Raw genomic sequence first — 16915 nt, forward strand, 5'->3', positions numbered from 1 at the left:
GGTTTAGGGCCTAAATACATTTGTAATCTTCTGCTACCTTATGAACTATTCTGACCCCTCAGGTCGTCTTGAACTGATCTACTCTCTGTTCCAAGAGTCAGAACTAAACATGGAGAAGCAGCGTTCAGCGTTTCTGCTCCACATATCTGGAACAAGGTCCCTGAAAGCTGCAGGTCAGCTGATGCCCTCAGCTCCTTTAAATCCAGATTGAAGACTTTTCTGTTCGCTGTTGCCTTTAATTGAACCAAAGTCAAGGATAATAATTAATTTCTACATCTCACTGCTGCATTTTATTTCTTAAACTGCACTGCTTTGACAATTTTTAAATATTTTAATACATTTTCTTAATTATTTTTTAAATATTGTTTTCTTCTGCATTAGAGTTTATATGAAGCACTTTGAACTGCCTTGTTGTTAAAATGTGCTATACAAATAAACTTGTCTTGCCTTACACTATAACAGTTGTGTCTGAGCAGCACTATTTCTCCAACAGGCTACTATCGATGTTTCTTTGGGGAAGTTGAGGGCAGAAAATTGGAGTCCATCTTACTGTGTGCTTCGTAATCGTTATAAAACGTGCATGGATGGATCGTACACTTTGGACTCCAGGTGAAGGGGGTTCTGATCGTTGTGGGCATCGCATCCCAACTGGTGGGCCAACTTGGGAGTCGCTGTGACGGCAGTTTGGCTGAGGTCAGGCTGTGTGCCAAGTTGAACTGGATTGAAGCCATCCTGTGTTGCTCTGTACACTCGAAGCCTTCGTCTGTGTTGGTGCCCAAGGACTATTGACCAAATCAGGAAATAATTACTGAATAAACACAAAGCCAGCAATGTAGTTATGAAATCTACACCCTTACCTGAAATCCCCTTTGGACATACAGGAGGGTATGCTGGCAAACATGTCTTACCTAATTTTGGGCAAGGCTTTCTATTATGTTGATACTAAAGAAAAAAAAAACAGAAGCCACCAGCATCTTCTTAAAAGGCTGACCAGCTTCAGACATCCTCACTTCTGTGACAAGCAGCCATCATCAGAGATCTCTTCACATCTGCAGCATCATGAATCTGTGGCTCAGCACTCTTTTCCTGGCAGCGGGGCTGTTTCTGAGCAGCTCGGCTCCGACACCTGAAGAATGCCAGCCTTTAATCACGCCTTTGTCTCTGGCTGACCCGTCCATAGTAAGTCTTCATCTGTCTGGGTTTGTCTATGAAGCATTAGCACTGAGGCAGAATTCAGGTATTTAGGAAGTTCTTCCTCAGTTTATGCCTTTAGCGCGTTAGCATTGGGTTGGAGTCAGAGCTGAGCAAACTTTTCTCTTAAAGATAAATACACGATAACACAATGAAAAAGTACTTTTCACATCTTGTGAAAGTACATCTCCCAAGATGTGTTTCCTATCCAGGTAGATACCAAATGTGTTTGGATTAGTATTGCAACTTGGGAAACAGGTTAACCCTTGTATGGAGATCAGGTCAAAAATAATATAATTCATTATTTTTTCAAACTCTGACTTATTGGCATTGGCTCATTTTCTGTGAAGAACATATATCAGATGAAATTTTCAATGACCGTACACCGTAACCGCCCTTACACATTTATATTACATACAGAGTGTTCGGGTCCACTGGACCCGAGCTAATAAAAGTGTGGAAATTGTAGGTCCTGTGTACCTTAATTAAATTATTAACCATATTTGCTGTTTATATTACTTCTACTTGGGATAAAAAAAAAACATCTCTTGAGTATTTTAACATAAAATTGTTTGATTGTGTTGAATGAAAAACCCCAAAATACAACGGGTCCAACAGACCCACAACACCTGCTGAGTAACAAAAATATGAACACCACACGAGGGTTAAAGAATATAAAGCGTGCAGTGGACTGAATGTTTTTCATCCCGACGGTTCCATTTTAAAAGATTTTATATTGAAGAATTAGTTCAATATTTAACCGATTATTGTCTGCTGTCACTCGCTGACTTCCTGTTTGTGTGCAGATGTTCGGCAGGTCAAACTTCCTCTATGGTTACACTGACAATCAATTCTACAGCGGCTAATTGAAGAACATCAAGAGCTACTGGTTTGATTCAACCGGTCACCATCCAGATCTGAGACAATTGTTATGACTACGGACAACAATTAGTGAGAAGAAATAATGTAAAAATACACAACATTTTCCAATCCTGAACATTATAGATCATCAAAATACACAGGATATTTTTTTACAAACGATGAATTTATCTTGGCGGATGAGTGACATTAGACATGAGACGTTAAATGAGACAAACAATCAATAGTCAGCGACAACACAGTGCAATGTGTATTAAATTAAGTAGGAGGTAAAGATAAAGTGCTCAGACAACAAATACCGTTAGAGTGTTAAAGTGTATGTTTAAGTGACAAGTGTGATTAAGTTAAAGTGACATGTGTGTTTAAGTTCGTGACGACACGTCGTCATTACACAGACTACTAATGGGCTCAGTGGCAATATCAGTGATGGCATGCAGAAACTTACCTCTACCCGTTTCCTCTTTTTCAAGGTGTTCGGACAAAAGATTCCCCCGGGTGCCTGAGCACCCACTTATAGTTCCAGATGGAACCAACTGGAGGAAGCAGGTAGAGGGAAGTCACAGGATTACTACTGTCTTTTGTTAAATGAATGATGAATGTTATAAGTTATGTTATTCATACCAGGTATATATGAAAGTACGTTATGAGGGTTATTTTGCAGGTTGGCACAATAATATAAATATTTAATGCACAGTTTTTGGGGTGGAGAGACTGACCTATTGAGGAGTGGTCTGAGCCAATTAGTCCCCAAGGGTGTAAGGGGCACACACACACACACACACACACACACACACACACACACACACACACACGCACTCACACACACATGCACTCACACACACACACACACACACACACACACACACACACACACACACACACACACACACATGCACTCACACACACACACACACACACACACACACACACACACACACACACACACACACACACACACACACACACACACACACATGCACTCACACAAGTGCAGACGCATGCAGACAGACAGACTCACTACTCGAGTATTCATTGCATTTATTTGATCCTCAGCTTCAATTTAACTTTGGTATTGAAAGAAATGTTGTTTTTCTAACCAAGGTGTTTCAAGATTGAGGGTGCTAAAAATATAACCATCAGAAATACAAGTTACTCGTCAGTTGCTGCTGATGCAACAGTGCTTAAGGAGCAAAGGCAGTTCAATCTGGATTTTTTTCTTCTTCTATTTGTTGTTTAAACAAGTAATCATACTTAATTTGACTGATGCCATCACCTATGAATAAATGGTCACACTGGTTTCACAGGATTTTTGCATTTCAAGTAGGTTTGAAGCTTGAATAAAAGTGTAATTTAGAACTAATGAAACTCACATTGCTGTGAATATTCTAAGATATGCAAATTGTAAAACTTTTAACCAATGAATTGTTAGATGAGTATGATTGTGCTTTTTTAAACAAATAAAACAAATGTAATGGCTTTTTAAAGTAATAGTTTCTGTAGGTGTGTGTTTTTTTTTCAAAGAAAATATGAATTATAAGCAAGTAACAGTTGATTCAACTATTGCAATTTGGGTATAATTACATTTTTACTGCAGGCCTTTATGTTTACTATGAATTATAGATATTACCAGTAATTTAAGATAAACTAGAAAGAGCATTTCCTGCAGAAAATGCATTGGAATGCAAAAAGCTGAAACTTATAGCTGAAATATTTGAAAAAAATAGCAGAATAGATAAATATATAATTAAAGAACAAATAATTACTGAAAATACAGAAAAGGCAAAATACCTGCTGAAAAATGTTACAGTTCAAAATATTGTATATTGATTGAAACCACATCTCTCGATACTTTTGAGTCAGTGCATGTTTAATACATGAACCCAAACTTCATTCTTATTAGTCCTGCACATAATCCTGAATTCCCCTTTGGATCTGCAGGGCGATATGTAATTTCCTTACTGAGGGACTAATATGGACTATCTTGTCTTATCTTATCTTATGTTGGCAAACATTGCATACCTAATGCTGCGAGAATGCTTTCCATTATGGAAAAAAAATGATACTTGCGTCTGCGTACTGCGAACAGATCGGGTCAAGTCCACATCCAGGACACGGTAAAACAGTACAGCCCATTCCCTCCGCTCGGCTTCGGCCAATCAGCTTGAAGCTCCATCACTGTGAGCTAAACACTCAACAAAGTCACGACTGTTTGCTGTCCTTGCTCCTTGATGGTGGAATGAGCTCCCCATTGACATCAGGAAGTCACAACATATTCTGCCGCAAACTAAAAGCACTTCTTTTGCGACTATACCTTGAATAAAGGAAGTAGCACTTAAATGGCTCTTACTTATAGTACTTTGTAGTTTGGCCTTCTTGAAGAAATTGTTCTTTCATGATTCTTGTAATTCTTGTGATTCTTGTAAAGTAATAAAGCACTGAATGGTTTAGGGCCTAAATACATTTGTAATCTTCTGCTACCTTATGAACCATTCTGACCCCTCAGGTCGTCTTGAACTGATCTACTCTCTGTTCCAAGAGTCAGAACTAAACATGGAGAAGCAGCGTTCAACGTTTCTGCTCCACATATCTGGAACAAGGTCCCTGAAAGCTGCAGGTCAGCTGATGCCCTCAGCTCCTTTAAATCCAGATTGAAGACTTTTCTGTTCGCTGGTGCCTTTAATTGAACCAAAGTCAAGGATAATAATTAATTTCTGCATCTCACTGCTGCATTTTATTTTTGCCAATTTTTTAATGTTTTAATTTTCTTAATTGTTTTTAAACCTTGTTTTCTTCTGCATTAGGGTTTATGTGAAGCACTTTGAATTGCATTGTTGTTAAAATGTGCTATACAAATAAACTTGTCTTGCCTTACACTATAACAATTGTGTTTGATCAGCAATATTTCTCCAACAGGCTAATGACAGTTTGGCTGAGGTCAGGCTGTGTGCCAGGTTGAACTGTATTGAAGCTGTCCTGTATTGCTCTGTACATTCTGTGCCTTCGTCTGCTCTGGTGGCCTAGGATTATTGAACCAATTAGGAAATAATTAGCTTCATACATGAACCCAGCAATATAGTTATGAAATCTACACCCTGACCTGAAATCACTTTGGACATGCAGGAGGGTATGCTGGCAAACATGTCTTATCTAGTTATGAGTCAAGGCTTTCTATTATGTAAATACTGGAGAAAAAACAGAAGCCCCCAGCATCTTCTTAAAAGGCTGACCAGCTTCAGACATCTTCACTTCTGTGACAAGCAGCCATCATCAGAGATCTCTTCACATCTGCAGCATCATGAATCTGTGGCTCAGCACTCTTTTCCTGGCAGCGGGGCTGTTTCTGAGCAGCTCGACTCCGACACCTGAAGAATGCCAGCCTTTAATCACGCCTTTGTCTCTGGCTGACCCGTCCATAGTAAGTCTTCATCTGTCTGGGTTTGTCTATGAAGCATTAGCACTGAGGCAGAATTCAGGTATTTGGGAAGTTCTTCCTCAGTTTATGCCTTTAGCGCGTTAGCATTGGGTTGGAGTCAGAGCTGAGCAAACATTTCTCTTGAAGATAAATACACAATAACACAATGAGAAAGTATTTTTCACATCTTGGGAAAGTACATATCCCAAAAATGTGTTTCGTATGCAGGTAGATACCAAATGTGTTTGGATTAGTATTGCAACTTGGGAAACAGGTTAACCCTTGTATGGAGATCAGGTCTGCAGGACCCGTTTTCATTGTTCATCAAAACAAAAGTAATATGATTAATTTTTTTTCATCTTATTGGCATTGGCTCATTTTCTGCGAAGAACATATATCAGAGAAAATTTTCAATGACCGTACACCGTAACCGCCCTTACACATTTATATTACATACAGAGTGTTTGGGTCCACTGGACCCGAGCTAATAAAAGTGTGGAAATTGTAGGTCCTGTGTACCTTAATTAAATTATTAACCATATTTCCTGTTTATATTACTTCTACTTGGGATAAAAAAAACATCTCTTGAGTATTTTAATATGAAATTGTTTGATTGTGTTGAATCAAAAAACCAAGAATATAGTGGGTCCAACAGACCCACAACACCTGCTGAATAACAAAAATATGAACACCACACGAGGTTTAAAGAATACATAGCGTGCAGTGGACTGAATGATTTCCATCCAGACGGTTCCATTTTTAAAAGATTTTATATTAAAGAATTAGTCCAATTTTTAACCCATTATTGTCTGCTGTCACTCACTGACTTCCTGTTTGTGTGCAGATGTTCGGCAGGTCAAACTTCCTCTATGGTTACACTGACAGTGAATTCTACAGCGGCTATTTGAAGAACATCAAGAGCTACTGGATTGATATCAACAGGTCACCATCCAACCCTGAGACAATTGTTATGACTATGGACAACAAACAGTGAGTAGAAACAATGTAGAAGTACACAACATAATACAATTCTGTACAATGTAGATCATCAAAATACACATTTAAAATGTCTACAATTTTAGAGGGACACCCAAGAAAGCTCTTTAGTATGTTTTCTCCACTGGAGGGACAAACTAAACCTTACTTAGCTTTCAAGCTAATATGGATGAAAAGTTTTAAAACAGCTGTTAGAATATGAACTCAGCTCTTACTTTTGTCTCTTTCTCAGAAATGGATCCTGCATTTCTCTAAAGACCAACCTCAACTTTGAAGGCAATACGATAAAGACGTCATGTAAGTTATCCGATCCAACACCATGCTGGAGTTTCTACATCTTTGTTTTGTTGGTTCTGTTAGTCAGAGAATCCCGCCGGAGAGATCATGTTATTGATTATTAAAAGCTGCAGATTCATCACACATATCGATGCTTGTAGAGTTTCAACTAACTGAAGAATATAAAGCAGATATGGATGAGAGACACTGTCAAGAAATCAAACATTAAACTTCTGCTGCGTACACACACCTTGTGTAGAGGATAAATATACATTTTCTCTCCCCAGTCTCCAACTTCACAGCAACGTTCCACATGTATCCGACCTGTGAAGACTGTCTGCTCTACAGCTTCAACCGCACTGTCAAAAACCTGGACAAGATGTACAAGAAGATGGAATTCAACATTGAATCTACAGCGGAGGAATTCAGCTACCGTGCTTTTTATCTGATGGGTAAGAAGGAACGAGTCTGACAGAAAATGTGTATTAATATAAATAAAACACATTTCGTATCCAAAACATTCTTCCTGTTTTTTTGTTTTGTTTCCAGGAAGAGGATCAACCGTGAAGGACTCTGACCTGGAACATTTCAGGAAGCAGGCCAGCTGCCTCGGCTTCGACAGAGAACCAGACTTTATCTACGACCCCAAGAACGGTGCTTCACCTTTTAGACCTGTCTGACTAAACTATGACATGAAGATGTGTGATGACAGACACAACTGACTTCTTTGGTTTTGTCTTTCTCTCTCTGCAGAGTTCTGTGCTGAAGGCGAGGGGCGTAAGATACCCGAATATTTTGAATAATATGAATGATAATACATGAATATTTTAAACTGAAACTAAATAAAGAGACAAAAAGTGACTCAAAACATTCAATGTGTGACTAGTTTTTTATTTATAATCTAATAAAACGGTGTATTACCGATGTTTTATTAACTGTGAAGCGCCTCCTTAGTGAGGAGTCATAACTTAACTTAATACACAAACAAGAGACACACTTTTAATGATTCAATGCAAATTACATCTTCTGGGAAATGTATCATCTGTGATGTCCATAAACTTCTATAAATCACAAGAAAAAAAATACAATGACTGCTGGTGCTAATTACCATCAACAACTTCAGTATTAGCTTCTGCAACAGGCAAACATCAGCTGTACTTTATGTAACAGGCTTGTTTTCTTTAACAGCGAGCACACAGCAATACTGTGTGCACACTATACATCATTTTCTCGTAATTAATTAAATTACATCTCGTATTCCTAGTTTCTGTGTGTGAAATTACATGATTTTTGCCTTTGTTACTAATCCGAAAGGTGCTAGGGGCTGTACAGCATTTAAAGTGTCATTTGTTAATGGCTCTTAACGTTTCAAAAGGATGAGGCCGCTGGGTGAATATAAAAGGGCAAGCAGTTTGACAGGACAATGACCTTGTCAAAATGTTTTCTTTTTCTCCCCCTCTGGTGTGCTCTGATGATCAGAGAGGCTGTTCAGATGCTGGGAGTAGTCAGGGGTCATCAAGGGCAGCTGTCCACTATAAAGGGCCTGTCTGGGGCTCCGTCTGCACATAGCATCATTTCAGCCCAAGACCAGTTGGAGGAAGGAAGGAGTGCTGTGCCTCTCATTATTGTCAGAGTAGATTTTGAGAGTTTCAGTTAAAATGGAAGCCAGAGTCCTGACCGTATTTTGCACATTCCTCGTCTGTTCTTTTGGAGTAGTTTTCTCCACACAGGGGCACAGTTATCTCAAAGATCTTAAATCCAGTTTAGCATTCAGAAATCTCTCATTTAATTACCGCAGCAGATATCCTCTATACATGATGCAGCTGTATCGCTCCTTCAGGACTGCTGATTTCTCCCCATCATTAGCAGTCAACACCGCTACAATGCAAGGTCACAACTTGTCAGCGCACAGTTCTGACTCCGTCCTAAGTCTGATGGCCAAAGGTGAGTAAGCAGTTTAATTTTATGTCTTTTCCTTAATGATTATTTGCATCACTGGGTTTACAACATATTATTTACTGTTAGTCTGTTGTACTCTGTTCTCCAGCAGCTCTTTGTTTGGTGCATTATGTGTTCTCAGACCCTTTTTTTTTTTTTTTTTTACAACCCAGCAAGTGTCAAAATGCTTATTCAACTTTAAAGGCTTTCCCTGTTTTATGTGTGGGTGTGTATAATAGCCCTCAGACGTCCTCGCACAGGGGGGTTCAATACACATCCTGTTCTGTTCACCCTCCCACTCCACTGTTTTGACATTTGTCCAGGGGTCTGGTTTACCCAGAAACCTCTAGGCTGCTGTGTGTGACTCTGAGTTCCCATTTACATGTAATTTCTCCTTTTTAGATTGCCATCAAGTGGGTGAAAGATGGACAGTCATGTTTGACATGTCATCCATCTCTACTGGTGAGTTCATCCAGCTGGCAGAACTTCGGCTAAGACTACCTGCTTTCTCTGGCTCTCGGCGTGCCACAGTGGATTTATATCACTTCAGAAAGCAGAGTTGTGACCTGGGCAGTGCATCGTGCCAGGACGAGCAACTTTTCTTGGGGAGTTTTGCCGCATCAGCCAGTAGCAGCACAAAGAAAGGTTGGAAGGTTTTTAATGTGACTGCTCTGCTAAAATACTGGCTGTACCAGGGAGAAGGAGTGTCTCGCCAAGAGGCCTCAGGAGAACCTGAGGTGGACCATGGGAGCGGTTCTGGGGACGGAGGTGAGACCACTTACAAGTCCCTCTTCAAGAATTTGGGACTGAAGCAAAGAAAAACACACCATCCAACCATGAACAGGGTCATGATGGTGATCTTCTCTAAACATAACCTGCCCCAGGAAGGCCACACAGCGTACAGTCTCATCCGCACTGTGGAGAACTCCAAGTATGTGACGACAGACAGCGCCAGCAGTGACGGTCAAAATCGTCGTCACAAAAGGAACAGAGTGGAGAGGATGAGGATGGCGGCCGGAGCTTCTCCTATTCCTGCAGCAGCAGAGCCGGCCCAGAGGCCTCTGTGTCGGAAGGTGGACATGTGGGTGGACTTTGATCACATCGGCTGGGACGAGTGGATTGTGCACCCTAAGCGCTACAATGCATTTCGCTGCGAGGGAGAGTGTCCTACGCCACTGGATGAGTCCTTTAACCCGACCAACCACGCATACATGCAGGTGAGATGACAACCTTCCTCATTTAACTCGATAATTTGTCGTATAGCTGCTGGTTTACTGTCATCACGGTGGCAGGAGCTCAGTCGGTGGAGACTTGGCTTGCAAATGGTCAGTTCCAATCCAGCACAGCCTGAGGACTAACAGCTCGAGAGGTGCGAGTTCACCTCTAGGGCACTGTTGCGTTGCCCTTGAGCAAGGCATTGAACCACTCCAAAGCTTGGGGGCAGTTCCATCACCCACATCCATCTTAAGTGCATGTCTCAGGGTCCTGTGTGTGTACTTGTTAGTATTTCAGGCCTGTGTGTGGAAACAACTAAGGGGGGAAATCTAAATCCCTCAGGTATTTATTAAGTAATTTTATTCTTATTATTCATGTGAACTCCTCCTATTTTTCAGAGCCTCTTGAAACATCAGCATCCAGAGAGAGTGTCCTGCCCGTCCTGTGTGCCAACGCGCATCAGCCCGCTCTCTATGCTGTACTACGAGAACGATGATTTGGCCCTGCGGCACCACGAAGACATGATTGTTGAAGAGTGTGGATGTCACTGAAGGCAGCAGGTCACTGGTTTCACTGCAGCAACCAGTGCAACTATTCACGGAGCATCATCATGAACCTCGGTGCAACTGCTTCTCTACTGTCTTAAATAACAGGATATGTCTATAAAGTTTGAAAGACAATATGTTTCATCCACAGTGGGTGGTACACAATAATCTATATCTTTAGTACGAAAGCCCTGTTTTGCAAATGTTTTATGTGATATCTATTTATACATCATAATGTATATTTTGTACATAAAATATAAAAGCATATATTAAAACATTTTTATTTTGCCATGTTAGCGATGTTTTGTGTTTTTTGTCATGCTTCACTATTGAATCTGAGAAGTTTGAATATAGTTTTTGAATACTACTTTTCTATTGAAGTTATGAACCCTAAAAATATATTAACACTTAGACAGCTTTCAAATTGCACAGCTTAGCTTTAATTGATCACAGGAAATTTCAAAGAGGGGACTTTGCAAATCAATTTAGATGCTTTTCAAAGTAAAGTATATCTGTGCTATTAATATATGATGAAGTATTGAGTTGCTTACAAGATTTAAGCCTTTATAGCAATTGTTAGCTTTTATGTATAACTATGATTTGCCATGTTGAAAAATATTCTAATGAATGTTTCAGCAGAAGCAGCTATTGTATCAAATAAAAAAGACATACAAAAAGCACTTCTCAGAGGATCAACCTATTTGTAGATATTCATCTACATCGTAATCCTACTTGTCCTCTCTGATTTGTGACCAGTTAACAATTTAGTGTATTTGCCTTCTTCACCTCCAATCCACATCTTTGGGCCCTTTACTGTGCACACATCATCACAGGTCATTAGACTCCTTTCTGGCCAGGCTTCTTTTGTTGATTGTGATCAAACAGGCAGGCCGAGTGTAACAACACAGAGGTTTACTGACGGATGGGCCAATGGGGGAGAGAGAAGCAGTGGCACTTGTTTATTCTGGGGTGGGGGCAGGGTGTGCCAGGAAGCAGAGGTGACAAGGGGAGATGTAGACCCCAAACAAACAGAGAGCCATGTGACAATGGAGTCCACGTCTGGATGGTGGAGCTACTGTGAAGGACGGACAGGAGGGACTGGAACTGATCAGCTGAGACTGTTCAATCCACATTTCCACCCAAACGAGACCAGTTCTCTCACTGCTTTTAGTTTAATTCACCAAAAGTCCTACATTGGTCTGTCCAGTGATGCCAAAGAGCTGTACGGCTCACACTATCACAAAATGGGATGTACTTGTTCATGCTTACTCAAACTGTGAAGTATCCACTCTATTATTGTGTATGATTTATACAATAACCATATTCAGTTCAAGCCCATTTGTAATGATGAAGCTGATGGACACTTGTCATCCTTGATGAGAGCTAGACGTCATCACCTCTAAATCATGTGTCAGTTCTCACACGTCTACTCCATCCTGAACAAACCTTTCAGTCCAAAACATCCCGGTGGTCGAACAATTGCACTCGTACTTTTCCAGGAATAATTACAAATGAAAACTGATGTATTGGGCAATGCCAAAAAGTGAAGCAACAAGATGCAAGTGGTGGAATGAAAAGGTTGCATGATGACCTCCTCCAGCTGTTCGGAGGGAGTGTCTCCCAGCTATGAACAATTGTATATTGACCTCTCTTTATACACCCCACTGACTGAGGTTATCAGTTGCCAGTGATTTCCTTAAAGAATTCCTCTGATATGACTCGTCAGAGGAGCACAGGAAGCGCTAAAGTCCGTAAAGCAACAGGAAGATTGATCATCTCCGAATGTGGATTTGCTTTTCACTTGCTTTTAATAAGGGAATAACTCATTGTAGTCATTAAATCTATTCTTTTCATTATAAATCACAAAATAACGAGCTGCTTTTTGCTCGTTATTTTTTCGCTCAAGAAATGTGTATTCAGATCAGTGAACCTGTGAATATATTATTACAACAAAGATATCAAAACGCAAGACAAAAAAAAAAGCGTTTGAGTTCATGGCATTTGCTTTAATGCTTTGTCACCCTACAAACCGTGTGAAAATCTGTAAAAACAAATGTCATCAACAAGATTATGTGTTTTACATTCTCTGCATTAAGCTTTAGGTGAATAACTTGTTTTTGAGAGAACAGTAAACACATTTTACAGTATCATGAAAATTTCAAGGCAACAGCTGAAGAGGTGTCAGGAAATGTGTTGAAATATAACACATCAAGGGGAAAAAAAACCTTGTGGAATGGTTATAAAGGAAGCATATTACAATTACTCCTTTTTCCCTGTTTATCTTAATTTCCTTTAACTTATCTCAGTTATTATGGCTGAGGCTTTGTTGGTGTTAAGTTCTCAGTGTTGATTTTTAACATACAGCCGTGATAGGAAGGCACATTTTGTGACACAGAAATCAGCTTTAAGCCATGAGGCAGACAGAAAAAAAAAACATTACAGATTTGTTCTGCTGATAGCAAGCAACAGAGATTGATGAAGACAGACTTTCAGACACTAAGACACTGGAGAACCAGGGTCTTCATGGAATGGTTGATGAGAAATAAAAAGGCGTTCCTGAGCCTCTCTTCACAGCATCGTGTTGGTAAGTCTGATATCTTGACCCTCGCTCCAGAACCACCTAGATGTCCATTTCAAACTGTGAGTCATCACCTGAACAAAAAAAAAGACGACATTTTATTAAGCAAACATGTTGTTGTTTTTTTTTACATTTTATTACAACTTTAACAATTGCATATCATATGTAAATTGTAGGTAATAAGTAATCATGATTGCACAACAAGGTGACTGATACCCAAAGAGCATTTGACAAGCTACTCAACAAATCCGAAGGTAATGTTTTAACATTGTGGCTTGAAAGGCCTTCAAATTAGGGTTAGGTACCAAAAACCGGTGGCACTCTGGCATCTGACCGAGTTCCACAGTTGTTCTATGAAGAGAGGAGAACCTTCCAGAAGGACGACCATCTCTGCAGCACTCCACAAATCAGGCCTGTTTGGTAGAGTGGCCAGACAGAATCCAATGCTTGGTAAAAAGCACATGACAGGCCGCTTGTAGTTTGCAAAAAGGCACCTGAAGGACTCTCTGACCATGGGAAAATAAATTCTCTGGTCAGAAAGATTGAACTCTTGGGCCTGAATGCCAAGCGTAATGTCTGAAGGAAATCAGGCACTGCTCATCACCTGGCTTATACCATCCCTATAGTGAAGCATGGTGGTGGTAGCAACACGCAGTGGGAATGTGTTTCAGTAGGAAGAATAGTCAGGATTGATGGAAAGATGAATGCTTGATGAAACATGCTCCAGAGCGCTCTGGACCTCCGACTGAGGCGATGGTTCATCTTCCAACAGGACAACGACCCAAAGCACACAGCCAAAATAACAGTGGTTTCAGGACTACTCTGTGAATGTCCTTGTGGCCCTAACAGAGCCCTGACTTAAATCCGATTGAACATCTCTGGAGAGAGCTGAAAATAACTGTGATGGAACTTGAAAGGTTATGCAAAGAAGAATGGGAGAAACTGTCCAGAAATAGGTGTGACAAGCTTGTGACAAAGTGACAAAGGTGCTTCAACAAAGTATTGAGCAAAAGCTGTGAGAACTTAAGTACATGTTATGTTTTCGTTCTTTATTTTTAAGTGTTTTGTATTTATATTTAACAGTTAATATATTGTTCAATTTGAAGGAAAAAAAATCGGTTAAGGCACGAGTATTGTTTTAAAAGTATCGGTTTAGCACCGGTATCGGAAAAAAACAACAACGATGCCCATCCCTACTTCAAATGGGGATGGGCAAATGCTACTGATTGGTTGAAGCAAAAATACACTAAACAAAAATCAGCCAAAATGGACACAATCTCAGGATGAACAATAAAGTGGAATGAAATGCTGCAAATGACATCCTTGTATGTTGTATTCAAACCCCAAGCCGTTATCCATGAATTACATAATGGCTGCTGTGTGAGATAGTAACACACATGACATAACTGAGGAAGAAAATCTATCTATTTGAATACAGCTTCCTTGTAATGTTTGTCTGATGTGTGAACAAACCGGTGGTGCTGCTATCAGGTGCAGTGATGTTCTTGTTTGGTAGTTCTCCATTATGGACCTTCTCATTGGTGTCCTTGGAAGGTGGACTGGTCACCCCTGGAATTATGGGCAGACCCCGTGGAGGAGTCTTGGCCACCGGAGAGCTGCGACACCCGAGCAGGAACTTTCGGTCATAGATGATCCTGGTACCTTGAGCGCGAAGAGGAACAAAAAGAGAATCATGTTCAGGCAGAGTATTTAGCTCACACATGCATTAGTGGCCAAGTCATTGATCCGTCATATAAAAGCAGGTGTGTGCATTAAATTTCACCTTGACGCTTCTCATCATTGCCCTGTTAATATGCTCATGCCACAGTTCAAACAGCTATATTGCCGTATTGTTAATGCGACTTAAATGTAATGATCCTGTCTGTTTAGTTCCATTAAATCTAACCGTAAAACCACCTATCAATCTTCTGACTGAAGTTTAAGTACTGCCAGTTTATAATACACTCAAATCTGACCAATATAAAAATCTGACCAATATAATAAAACTACAAAAGGGACATTTTTAATATCTGCCCATATATATATATATATATATATATATATATATATATATATATATATATATATATATATATATATATATATATATATATATTTTTACCAGCAATGTCTATAAATGAAATCTTATTAAAATGTAATTTATTTCAAATACTGGCAGTGGTAAAAGGTGAACTGAAATAAACCCAAAAATCAATAAAGCTTTAATTGGATCAATTGTGGGGTCTTACTTATGTTTCAGATGTATAATTCAGTCAGGTAATCTATTCAGTTTTATGTGAATTTCAATTTCTTTATTTGGGGGAGTTTTTCCTGATCCGATGTGAGGTCCTGGGACAGGGATGTTATGTGTACAGATTGTAAAGCCCTCCGAGGCAAATCTTGTATTTGTGATTTTGGGCTAAACAAAATAAACTGAATTGAATTCCTGGGTTTGTACATCAGTTGTGCATTCATACATAACATAAGTGCACAGCCTGAGAGGGAGGCACCAAAGACACCACATGACCAATGGGAACCAATCCAAAGATGACAAAGTTTTACTGTTAAGAGTATTGTTGTTTATCCCGATCAGACGCACAACAGATGGAATGAGACGTCAGACTGAACACGGACCACAGACTTCAAGTGGAAAACAAGCACCAATCACAGATTAGGGGGGTGTCGGCGATGTCCGAGCGCCCCACGCGTCACTAGCAGCAGAGGACAGATGGGTGTCGCTAACGGTCAAAGATCAGCTGACAAAACCCACGAACGACACCGTAAACACGTCTCATTTAACGCGTAAGCAGCGACATATACGTGTATATCACCGTCCTGCCGAGGGCCACAATCACCGGTGTCCCTCAGAGTCAGTATTTATTCCTCTGCGTCTCCTTTAACTAGCTGGCGTTAGCAGTTAGCTTAAGCAGAGCTAGCAGCTGGTTCTGCACAGTGTCATTTGACAGCAACCGACCTCGTGGAGTTGACGCAAGAGTTTCCTGCACTCACGGACAATGCAGCCGTTTCGTTAAGAGTCTAAAGCATTTCTAAGGCGGGTGACGGCAGGTCCCTTCTGCACACACAGGTCGATATATGTATAAATAACGACTGTACACACCACCCGGGGTCGTGCTGAACAAGGTGCCCCCGGGAGTCGTGGAGTAGTCCAGGGGCATGTGCGCCGCATCATTGATGGTCACCCTCCTGGTCGACGGGATGGCCTTGGCAGTGGTCTTCTGGCAGTCAGTGGACATCTTGTCTAAACTGTATTAGTTACACTACAACTGTCTGACTAAATAGTATGAAACAGGTCAAAAGTCTTGGTTTGACAAAACAACAAAGCCACACCGCGACCGTTTTGGCCAGACGATAGGTCTACTTTAAAATAAATACAAATAAATAAATCTATTTGTCATGAGTGCAAATGTTGGAATATAGTAACTAAATTCGTCACATTCGAACATGCAGCCTCGCACATAAAGTGTCCAGGTTCCGTCTTTAAAAGGACCTCAGCACGTTTCTCTGCTTCCACTCACCCTCTGCATGCACACAAAACAACACGCAGACAGGCTGCAGGGGAACACTCCCGACTCGACGCGGACCACATACACTTATTGCGCCCCCTACTGGCATACAATGGCTGCGCAAAGGCTGTACAACTCTTGTTCTTATTATAGCTCCATGTCGTCATATAGACGTATTCTGATCTTGCTAGATAAACTACGACTAGCTTAATTATAACCTTGACCGGTGGCACAGACAAGCAATAGCTGCTGGTTTTCCAGGTCTAACTTTATTCAAGGGATATCCCATTTTAGATTGTTTAATTATTTAAAAAAAAAATTGCATTCAAACAGTGTATAGCCACTAGTGCACTTATCATCC

General features: G+C 40.4%; 3 protein-coding genes across 3 annotated transcripts; 2 read left to right on the forward strand and 1 right to left on the reverse strand.

Annotated features, from left to right (window-relative positions):
* Nucleotides 1-5365: 5365 nt before the first annotated feature.
* Nucleotides 5366-7557, forward strand: LOC137805211 (saxitoxin and tetrodotoxin-binding protein 1-like). The gene is made up of 6 exons (XM_068605018.1): nt 5366-5485; nt 6327-6472; nt 6711-6775; nt 7042-7206; nt 7304-7408; nt 7508-7557. The coding sequence occupies exons 1-6, from the start codon at nt 5366-5368 to the stop codon at nt 7555-7557; spliced, it is 651 nt and encodes a 216-aa protein (XP_068461119.1).
* An 855-nt stretch (nt 7558-8412) lies between these two features.
* Nucleotides 8413-10458, forward strand: spaw (southpaw). Its single transcript, XM_068566701.1, has 3 exons — nt 8413-8698; nt 9095-9909; nt 10306-10458. Exons 1-3 carry the CDS (start codon nt 8413-8415, stop codon nt 10456-10458), a joined length of 1254 nt encoding a protein of 417 aa, XP_068422802.1.
* A 1979-nt stretch (nt 10459-12437) lies between these two features.
* On the reverse strand, nt 12438-16586 carry LOC137804913 (eukaryotic translation initiation factor 4E-binding protein 1-like). The gene is made up of 3 exons (XM_068604407.1): nt 16149-16586; nt 14504-14692; nt 12438-13104 (listed from the first exon to the last, which is right to left on the reverse strand). The coding sequence occupies exons 1-3, from the start codon at nt 16282-16284 to the stop codon at nt 13073-13075; spliced, it is 357 nt and encodes a 118-aa protein (XP_068460508.1). The 5' UTR covers nt 16285-16586; the 3' UTR covers nt 12438-13072.
* Between the last annotated feature and the right edge of the window lie 329 nt (nt 16587-16915).

This window comes from Clinocottus analis, unplaced genomic scaffold (genome assembly GCF_023055335.1).
Source record: "Clinocottus analis isolate CAN_PGR_092001 unplaced genomic scaffold, fCliAna1.0.p SCAF_7, whole genome shotgun sequence".
NCBI classification, from domain to species: domain Eukaryota; kingdom Metazoa; phylum Chordata; class Actinopteri; order Perciformes; family Cottidae; genus Clinocottus; species Clinocottus analis.